Raw genomic sequence first — 11,550 nt, forward strand, 5'->3', positions numbered from 1 at the left:
TGACTACATGTCGGACAAATGCAAACTCGTACTCGCTCATTTCTCGCCTGCCTTCAGACTGATTTCAGAGAAACAGTAGATCAACGGTAGTTCTGATAATGTGCACTGAAGTAATAGTTCCCTTTTCCTTGCACTGGAATGATGTACATGTAGGATACATGCAACAGGCTACTGGCACTGTGTAAAGTGGTGGTTCACCGCAGGAGGGGGTGTAGATCTACGAGTTTGCAGTCGATGCACCGTAAGTTCTGCTATTTCTACTCCCTCTTGTGTAGTTTTTTGCACTAGAACTCTTAGTCTAGGTTGCGATATTAGCAACTTTTGAGCTTTTTCTGAAAATATGGATGCGATTTCAGCAACTAGCACTTGTTATGGCACGGTTGCGAAAAGCATAAGTTGCGAAAAATTATGGCATCTTTGGGAAAGGGCTAGCACTCATGCATGCAGTGCAGGTCATTTTTTTGTAAGATACTGATAGTTCCCGGTTATAAGTCGAATCCCGGTTGTAAGTCGCCCCCACCCTTTCTCCTTCTATTTTAAGTCGTAAAAGGTCGACTTACAAACGGAAAAATACGGTACGTGGGTGATCCACGTAAAGTGGTTGAAGGGCACCCACGTTGCAATGTTGTGTTTAGTCACACGAAACAAACAAAAGCATGAAGCGAAAGACCCAAACCTGGTCAAAGAAGAAGCTACCCGGGCCTAAGAAGCTCATCCAATATTTTGATTTCATGCTTCGGAAACTTCTTCAGCTGAGCACCCTCACAGCTCTCACAATGTACTCCATTCTGATTTTCACCCACGTTCTGGCGGAACGTGGGTGAGCCTCCATACACGGTATGCCGTGAATCAGAAAACGTCTGTACGTGGGTCACTGAGTATCACGTGGTACACACACGTAAAGTACCCACGGATTACGTGGGACTAAACCTCCCTATTATCCGCTAACACCACCAGTTACTAAACAATCAGCTCATGCGATAGCATTGCACGACACTGACTGATGGTACTGACGTTCTACAACTAACTGGCTAACAGCTCTAGCACATCTAGGATACGCATTCCAACAGCCTTCCGAATTGGAAGGTTCTAAGTTATCGAAATAACGTGAGGAGGGGAAGGTGAGTGCAACCAAGACAAGCACGAGCTGAAAGCCTCAGCTGTGAAGGACGTTGGCGGATGTTCATGCATGTCGATGACGATAATGGCAAGACCACTGGACAATACGGTCAAACCACGACTACTTGCCTACTTGCCCCCCCCCCCCCCCCCCCCCCGGGTTCTCTACTAGTGAGGGTAGACCTGCATGCAGAGATTGAGCACACAGTGAACATGTAGTTAGTTCATGCACGTCATGCATTGACCCTACTGGCTTGGCTGGTCACCAGGACGGTACGTGGTGCACAACTGCCGGCTTATCAAATCAAACTCACGTACAGTTTGAGTGATTCGTTGCAAGACATTTGCTGCTGAAGCAGGAAGTCAGGTGCCTGACTAGAAAATGAACTGAAAAAATGTTTTTTCACAACGCGTGCCGGTTTTCAAGGGTTCCGGATTAACAAGTGCCGGATTAGAGAGGGACGACTGTGTTGGCGTAGCGCCCGTACTGCTCGCTCAATTAGTTTCAACTGCACCAGTACTGAGTAGTTCTCCTTGTTCATGTAAGCAATTAATCTGAGCACAGCACACAGTGCACAAAATGGTAGCGAAGAAGATAAACGAGCCCACATCACAAAGCTCCACTGCTGTTTATTAGAAACGCGAAAGCAAAGAAAGCAGAAACACTATGATCGAGGATTATACTGAGGATCCATTTCATTGTCGGGCCTGACTACGAGTATCGATCTTATGGACCGGGGCTCCTCTTTTAAAATTTATTGGGAAGCAGTTTGAAGCTAGGTGCATGCATGCTATCCTGTCGAGTTGTTCGTTCATGTCAATCAGGCATAGTCCAGTTCTATGCATCCTGTTGGAGAACTGGTTTAATGATGGCCTGTGGTTAACCTAGCTCGTTATCTGTGGAGGTCTCTGTCCATTTCAACTCTATCAGGGAATACTGTGACTAGGGTCCGGCGGATTCTGCCGGCAGAAAAATTGGCAGAATTCGGTACTTTTTCTGGTAAGTTTCATGCATGTTTGGTATGTGAATAAAAAATGGAGCAGAATTCGAGGAATTGCCCGCCATAAGGCTTGTATGGTTCTGCCAATTTCACTGCTTTTCGAGCAGAATCTGCCACCTTTTCGAGCAGAATCCGCAGGTCCCTAACTGTGACAGCCAAGGAATATGCCGAGCACTAGCAACTGGGCCTGTTTGCCTGTCATATAGACCAGGCTGCTATCCCATTGCTTGCATACCGTTAGACCAAGACCAAGACCAAGAGTGTGTTGCTCCCTACACGGGAGCTCGCGGTTTTCCTGCCGACTTGAATTCTCACTTGACTGACTCACGACTGCCGTCCAGAGCACACGAGATGTCCATCGAACCGTCCACTCAGCAAACCTGCAAGAAAGCACCACTCCCTGCTCAATACACAGGGAATTCACCCCTCATCAGTTGAGCTTGAGTAGGCCGAGGAAGGAAACATCACCAGGGATACAAACTTGCAGAGACGCTCCGTTTCCAGCGCGACAAACACCTCGTAAACACCAGATAGCAACGTGAGTCAGTGTCGCTCATGGAGGTGCTGAACAAGCGCTGAGGACCGTTGGTCATTCACAACGTTGTTGCCCCCAAACCGTCTAATTCGCAAGCCCGCGCTGGGGACAACAATGTGAAAAAGAGTTTGGTGCGACCTCAAGCTCAACTGATGAGGGGCGAATTCCCCGAAACACTGTGTATTGAGCAGGGAGTGGTGCTTTCTTGCAGGTTTGCCGAGTGGACGATTCGATGGACTTCTCGTGTGCTCTGGATGGCAGTCGTGAGTCAGTCAAGTGAGAATTATAGTCGGCAGGAAAACCGCGAGCTCCCATGTAGGGAGCAACACACTCTTCCCTTACAGTGAATCTTCATTAGAAATGTGGCCGTGCAGACAGTGCAAACTTTCTAGCTCACTAGTAAGGGAGTATTCGGTCAGGGCCCGGCGTGGTGCATAGTCATTACATTTTAGTATTTCAAAGTACAGGTAGGCTACACCCATAAATGTATGGTGCAGTGGAAGTCTCCGATCCTCTTTCCCCGGCAGATCCGTAATAAGGAGTGCATGTGGGAATGCACGTCTAACTGTATTCTGTGCTCACAGTTCGTTCGGCCTGGGTGACCTACCAGTGAGTGCCGAGGGTGGTCAACAGGGGCGTACGCCGCTCGCCTCCAGGAGTGGTTCCCATGCCAACTGATGAACCACCATTACACACAATTGAAGTGCTGTTTTTCGTACCCCACAGAGTTTCTGCATATTCTCCTCAGACTGGGTGAAATTGCCATCCACAAGCTGCTGGACGATGTCATTGCTACGCATTTATGATTTTAAAGGACTGAACTTTTCCCCGTTTTATGGATGTTTTGTTCAGCATGACGATTGCATGCAGTCTTGAAAGCTGCCTAAGTTTCGAATTATCTGGAGCAAACATCACACAGGGCAAGCAGAAGCCACCATTGCATGCCTGTCAAAAGACTGTCCAGGGTAACTCCTCCAACAAGGATAGTTGAAAGTGGCGCTGTTTGCCATCCATCTGGACACGCACAGGAAATGAAATCCTTCGCCTGCGGTGGCGCACAATGATTGTCGATGACGGAAATCTTTTCCGTGTCCAGCAAATTTCGGGGGACTGGATTCCACTGTGGACGTCGACTTTCAGAATATCCCTTCCAACACACTCCCATGTCATTGAAGTAAGTTTTGGATGATCCAGCAGCTTCCAACAACGGTCGCTCTACAGCTTCGCCGACGATTTCTTCCTCAGCGCTGCTCGTTGCATGCATACTTCACTTGCACGTCAGGTGCGTCTGCATTCTCATCTATCGCTTGACCTTCGCCACTAGCACCATGAGCACTGGCTGCACACTTTGCCTGCAGGAGTGCAGCTCAAAATAGCTCTGAATAGAGCGCTGGCCCTCTGGATGTCGACGCTTCATTTTTCTTTTCCACAAAGCGAAAGCATCGTCAAAACACGACCAACTTTGTCAAAACGAACTCCAACAGAAAATTTGACTCTGAGATCGAGGAATCCGGCGATGTAACTAGACTAGAGACTTTGTTGAACCCAAGATGGGTTCAGGCATGGCCCAGTTCAGTAGATCTACGCTGTGTCCCACTCCCAGCACCACTTTCACACCTGGGCTAGTCACCGTCCTCGGACCGGCAGGCGGACTCCAGACTAGACATGCACTTGCACTGAGTCTGTGAGTCTGTGAGCGCATTACTAGCGCTGGGACTGGATCAAAAAATTCTCTGTACCCATATCGAACTTTTTTTACTGGTTCCCGGGCATCCCGGGAACCGCCCTATGTACGCCCCTGGTCAATGGCCAAAACCGTTATATAATTTCTTTAAAGAAAGCGGTTGCTGGTATGGTGTCAGTTATGCAGGGCATTTGTGCGGCCATGAAGAGGGGGGGGGGGGGGGGGGGTGGTGAAGGGTCTGGGGTCCTCCACTCCAGCGAAAAAGATGGGAAAATATCGGGTCGAAAAAGCCTATATTTTAGTGTTTCAAAATTCTCAAGTTGAAATTATTGGTGAGGCTTTGGCCGCACCTGCCGCACCAGTTCCGACAACCCCTGCAGGGAGTAGGCATAACAGAAGGCAAGTGTCCAAGTTGAGATACTGTAAATCAACAAATTTCGCTGGCGATGTTAATTTCGCTGATTTCGCCGGTCAATGCCAATCGGCCAAAATTAATCGCCAGCCAAAATTTGTCACCAGAACCAAAATTAATAATGTCAGTTTGGGTCACTCATTTGCCAAAACTTTTTTTGCTCTCTTTCTCCATAACTTAGTGGTATAATTACATGTATACAGTGGCTTCTAGTACGGATGTGACAGAATTTCCCAGTTACGGGTACTGCGCCCGTACCTACCGTTTGTGGAGTATAGGCACTGTAGTACAGTAGACACGGGTCTACAAACTACTTTTTTCTTTCTTTTTTTAAACACAATCATATCGGCCTCGTGTACGGGCAACAGAAAACAATTTTCTAGAGAGAATCAGTGCGAAAAATTCTACAAACTACTAGTACGCGGACCTTTGCACTACATTCCCGGATGAAACATCGATCACTTTTTTGGACTCTTGCACGCGCACGGCGAAAGTTAAGTGGCGGCGAAAGTTAAGTGGCGGCGAAAGTTAAGTGGCGGCGAAAGTTAAGTGGCGGCGAAAAGTGTTTTTTGGAGGTCGGCGAAAATTTGCTGGTTTACAGTATAAGATAATAGAAGTTTTTCAGTGTACAATTTCAGCGAACAATTATTATTCCCTCATCTGTTTGAACAGGCGACGTGGAGACAATAATCTTAATAAAGCAATGAATAAAACTAAACGATGGACTCGGATGGAGAGCCAAGGATAAATCTATAGAAAAGAAAAAGGGACCAAGGAGCTACAAGTTACGCTATAATGTTCACAGTTTAGGCATCGGTGGTGTAGTGGACATTATAGCGTAACTTGTAGTTTCTTGGTCCTTTTTATTTTCTATGAATAAAACTATGTGTGCATATCATGCACTCGTATCACTCATATCACAATCAGGGCAACAATTTCAGGATTCCAGAACGCTTTCTTCAATAAAACGTTCTGGAATCCTGAAATTGTTGCTATTATTGTGATACGAGTGCACACATAGTTTTATTCATTACTCAACTGTTCTGTCTCACTCCCAATTGTTCTTTTAAGCGAAACCAGCTTACAACGTGTGATGATAGACTGGTGTATGTTCTCTACTCTAACATCTGCTTAGATGTAATGACAACATCAGCTTTTGATGTCAACACGGAGACTGCTTTTCCAAGTGGAGCTATCGTGACACGATCAGTTCCGGATATCTCATGGGAAACTACTACGCCTGGTCAAGGTATGACTGTTCACACCCCACCAGCTATGGGTATTGAAGAACAGACTGTTATTCCTGGTATAAATGCTGTTGTGTGAAAGACCTCAATTGTACCCTTGCAACCCGTTTGGTGTTGCAGTATGTGACAAGGCAGTCAGGCAGATGTGGTGCTAGGGCCGTATCATCATGATTCCAGGTGATCCGGCCAAATGGGACACTTGACCAGAAATGAATATCTTTGGCGAAAAACCCGCCTTGCAACAGATTGGGTGGGTCACTTTTTTTTGAAACAAGGTCCAACCATAGCCGGACCATCGCGACTGTGCTCTATGGCCCTGAGTGCCCATTAGTGTATTACCAATTTTGAGAAACGAAAGCATACTTGCCAACCCTACCGGAATTTCCAGGAAAATCAAGGAAAACTCGCTTCCGTCCGGGTATACCGGAAAAGTTATAACATTTACCGGATTTTCGAAAATGTCCGTCAACACCTTTTTTTGTTGATTTTCAGTGTTTTGGACACTCGCTCGCAGTGCTGTGCCCAAAACGAAGGTGTAGCGAGCAAGAACTTTTGAGTTAGCGCATGAAAACGCACTTTTTTGTCGTACATGTTGTACTATTTGCGAATGTTTTGTGGTCATGGTGACGCCACAATGATGTCATAAACAATATTTTGCACAATTATGATGTAAAAATTGCAGATCAAGGAAAAATGGGCAAAATCAAGGAAACACGTCATGCAGTGTCAAGGAAACTGTTTGCCAGGGGTTGGCAATTATGGAAAGGTAGCATGTTAAAGCCATGCTTAGAGGGGTGCGGGATTTTCAGACCATGCTTTGACCCACAGTTATTTGGGAACTTGCGGCCTGGGTTGAGGGTACATGTGTCGTCGGGGGGTTTTATTCCCTCGCACGATAGCCCTTCCGATTACTCTCGTATACATCACACGCACGCCACACTCAGAGGACAGATTATTTTCGTCTTACTCTAAGGAGAGTCTCAGGAAGAAGGCACCGAAAACAGCCAGAATGCGCACGATAAGCATGCAAGCATGCGCACAACAACAAGAACATGTACGATAATCTCCAACCGGCGCAGTCCGCGCGCGGTCCGCACCAACGTGCCAAAAGGGGCACACACGTGCCAAAAGGGCAGGGACAACATACTTCCACATGAAAAAAAATGCATCCTCTCCTGAGGATGGGAGAGAAGAAAACAAAACGAGAAGACAGACAGGAGAAAAAGAAATCAAATGTGAACAACATACACATGCAGATACGCAGGGCCAAAACAGTAGGATACATTAGTAACTCCGGACAACGGGGGAAAAGCCAAAGCAAAGGGGTGGAAAGAAAACAGACTGGGCCCACCCATAGAGGGAACCGCCATCTTTCAGGCGTGGGCCCCCGGAAAACAACCACCTCGACCTGGTGCGAAGCCAAGGCAAACCGACGGTACGGCGAAGACCGCGGCAGCTGAACCGGGTGACCAGTCATCTGACAGCACAGGAGTTGTCCGGAAAACCATCACGCAGCCGATGGGGCTACGAAAACTCACAGATACACACACAGAAAGAAAGAAACAAGGACTGACGCAAACATCTCAGCAATACTAGGAGCCAAAATTCAGACAAGAAAAACCACAAGAAGGAATGGCAGAACAGCAACGTTGAACACGCCTACGGATACAGGGGCAGTCTATCCATGAGGACACCAGATAGCACACAAACAAATCGGTCACCAATACGCAAACAAAAATTAACATAGAAAAACCACAGGGCGCTACCCTGAATAACCACAGGCCTCTAACCTGAAAAAACCACAGGGATTGAACCTGAATATCACGCGTGAAACACATCCGCTCACGAAACACAAAAAAAACACCGTCCTGAACCCTACTGGGACGCACAAAGGCCAGCCAGCAAAACACGGAAACCGAACACCCGCAAGGCGAACCGATACAAATAAGCGCTGGATCCCACCAGCCCACCAGGCAGACCGTGGCTCACCATGATCGGACGCCCCCCTAGGTGAAATGAAGAGACCCACGTGCCAAAACACAAATACCAAACAACACACTCACAGAAATATTGCCACCCGGACCGTCAACGAGAATCTCAGAAGCATGTTACACCACTGGGCGTCAGCCATTCCACATGAGCGGGACAACCAGGCGGAGCACTAAAACGCTCGACACAAAACATGAATACTAGTAAAACGAAAAAGAAAGCACTTGTACTTGAAACTGGAAACGACGGAGTGCCACCACATCGAGTAAATCGATGGGGACATCTACCAAACTGAAACAAATCGAACGACACAGGATCGGAGCAGTCCGACGACACCGAAACGACGTGCACCAGTGCACAACACAGGGCGAGTAAGCAAACACGAGCAAAGCTACCCATGCTGACTACCATGATGACGTACCAAGCAACACGATGAGCATGCACGACAGCACGGACAACAAACTTTCAAGTCAGAAGGTGTGAAACACAGTGCACACGACCACTCGAACAGCCAGAGGCCGGAGGGCGACAATGTACACTGGTTCAAAACACCGCACACACAACGTGGGCCACAATCATGTACTAACAGGAGCGAGGCTCGAACGAGGTACTCGTACACAAGAGAACAACCCGGGACTTCAATGCCACGAAGCGAAACAATTATTTTGAAAATCCCAAATCGAAGACTAGTACCAGGAGAACTACGTACAAGGTACCAAACATTACGCAGGGCAGACAAAGCATGCTCACCTGAGTAGGAGCTCCGAGGACAGGGTTGAGCAAATGGAGCAAAGCGGAGCCATGGCGAGGACGCGTGGAGAAGACAAGATTTGAAGCCACGGCGAAAACGAAAACGATCTCAGGGTCGTGGGAAACGATGCCACTAGCTGGGCGCCAATTGTCGTCGGGGGGTTTTATTCCCTCGCACGATAGCCCTTCCGATTACTCTCGTATACATCACACGCACGCCACACTCAGAGGACAGATTATTTTCGTCTTACTCTAAGGAGAGTCTCAGGAAGAAGGCACCGAAAACAGCCAGAATGCGCACGATAAGCATGCAAGCATGCGCACAACAACAAGAACATGTACGATAATCTCCAACCGGCGCAGTCCGCGCGCGGTCCGCACCAACGTGCCAAAAGGGGCACACACGTGCCAAAAGGGCAGGGACAACACATGGATGCAGAAATGGGGCTTCGGAACTGGTACCTTTTGTACTCTCACCACCACCGTCAAGACGTTAATTCGCCGGTGTAGTAAAAGGGACTTCAGAAGGCCACTGCTGATTTTGTCTTGATGTGTATAAGTAGAATACAGATGCTGAGTGATAGTGCCCCACATACCCAGTGCGGAAATCCTGTGGAATTTACAGGAAGAGTGAGTTTCGATGTCTGAAGAGAATGTTGTCCGGTCGCTGCTTGTAAACAGCTACACCATAGCTCAGTGGTTAGAGCATCGCTGGCCTCAAGCGGGGTCCCTGGTTCAAGTCGTGATGGGGACAGTCAATTTTGTCTTCAGACTTTTCCCATTTGCAACTTTCCCTCAAACTTATGAATATTCTGTTAAATTCTTCCTCTGTTGCAGGAAGACGCTGCCAAGATCCGGGCACGCTTCTTGGCGGTACCTATACACTCACAGGTTATGGGTACCTGGACACAGTGAGATATACCTGCAATGCCCATTTTACCATGCTGTATCCTCCGATTGGCATCGTTTGGTGCAAGACCAATGGAGAATGGTCGCACTCCAAGCCCACTTGCAAGCGTAAGCACATGTGTTGTCAAGTTGGAGTTTTTGGCCACCCTTACTCACACTCTCAAAATAAACACAAACAAACAACAAACTCTCTATTCGTGAAGGAGTGCATCATATTACTTTGAAGTACAACCTATATGCAGGATTATTGATGCATAATACGTTGCTAGTGTTTTCGTATGGAATCACATGTGGGGTCGTCATCAATCTGATGATCGTTTCCTAGCCTCTTGAACCCCCCCCCCCCCCCCCCGAGGTCCGGAGGTGAGAGTAGACCTGTTCATCCCCGGCTGTTGTACCTATAGAGTTGATCGTGTTTCCTGTGTGTTGTAAGTACTGTGAGTGGGGGGGGGGGGGCAATGGTTCCTCACCTTAAACAGGGCTTGAAAGTGCTACGTCACAGCCAACAAGGACGCATGACAATGCTGAGTTGTGATCCACTTGGATCCAGTTTTTCGGTTTTGTATGAATCTATACTCGCTTGGGTGGTTTCCCTTCACATCAGGATGGCACGTCCACCAGTAGTGACTGGACTGCCCCCCCCCCCTCCCAGTCAGGGTCCTACTTCTGGTGCAGAAAAAGTCACACCTGCATGTGACACAAGGGATCGACCCACCACATCTTGTACTGCGCTATGGGCAGAGAGGATCTACAAGTCGTTATTTGTCGTTAGATTTTGACATCTGACGTCATCGCTTTCAAACCCTTTCTATATCCATCAACTCTATACTGTACCTGTTCTGGTGTTTGTGTTTCTTAGCTCCATCCTGTCCAGATCCAGTCAGACCCATCTCTGGCTGGTATGATGTCAGTAAAGGCATACAGCGTACCACTATGAGACCATTCCGGTACAATGATACTGTCACATGGATGTGCAGCATTGGGTACAATACGGTTGGACATACCAAGGGAATATGCCAGGTGAACGGTACATGGAGCAACATTGCACCAACTTGTCAATGTACGTACTAGTATTTGATTACAGTGGCTGATCAAAGACTCGTAATAGCTGTCAGTGAAAGAATCGCCGTGTACCCAAGGTTAAACATGTAAAACATCCTTCCTCCGGGTCATTAAAATTGTCGCTTCGCACATCGCAATGTTTGCGACTTGGCTCGTCTTAGTCAGACTGTCGGAATCCTTGTTTTCTGTGTTTGAACATTGGTGCAACCCTTCCTGCACAATGTCTACCTGTTACTGAAGCCGTGGTGGTCTCGGACTTTGTCGGAGCTCTCTTCCGCACCAAGCAAATTCATCGCTCCACACTATTCCGCCCAGAGCGCATATCGTTTTTCTGGAGTTCGTGCCGTCCCACATCGTTCGCGTGGACATTTATCAAGACTGCAAGCTCGGGTATAAGAATCCTGGTATCTCTCCTGAATACGAAATGCTGAAGTTGACGATGGCAAGAACAAAGTGTTCTCAAATTCCTAAAATGCGCTGCTTGTGGCGCATGTTGCTGCGAAGGTAGCAGGTCTGAAAGCACCAACAAAATCAGAGAAGCGCTTGCCAAGGGAAAAAGGTGCGGAACTGCTAACCCTGTCCAACTTAATAGAGCTGTTTGTGTTGTGCAAACACAATTTAACACGTTCCCATTGTAGTTTGAATGTGTGAGCGTCTGACTGTTATAAAATAATATTTACTTCAGGGATACGGTGTGTTGACCCTGGGACACCAACCAATGGTAGCCAAACTATAGAAGGTCTCGAATACACAGACAGAGTGACGTGGCAATGTAATGTCGGATACGTTCCTCTTGGAGCCACCAATGCAGTTTGCCAGGCCAGTGGTCAATGGAGCAGTCC

General features: G+C 47.6%; 1 protein-coding gene across 1 annotated transcript; it reads left to right on the forward strand.

Annotated features, from left to right (window-relative positions):
• Positions 1-5,886: 5,886 nt before the first annotated feature.
• LOC135830365 (CUB and sushi domain-containing protein 3-like) lies at positions 5,887-10,688 on the forward strand (the record flags this gene model as incomplete). The annotated part of the gene is given in 3 exon segments (XM_065342628.1): positions 5,887-6,000; positions 9,575-9,754; positions 10,506-10,688. Coding segments are annotated over 3 exon segments (477 nt in total), but the record flags the coding sequence as incomplete, so codon positions are not given.
• Positions 10,689-11,550: the final 862 nt, after the last annotated feature.

The sequence above is a fragment of the Sycon ciliatum genome, unplaced genomic scaffold (genome assembly GCF_964019385.1).
Source record: "Sycon ciliatum unplaced genomic scaffold, ocSycCili1.1 SCAFFOLD_2197, whole genome shotgun sequence".
Lineage (NCBI taxonomy): Eukaryota > Metazoa > Porifera > Calcarea > Leucosolenida > Sycettidae > Sycon > Sycon ciliatum.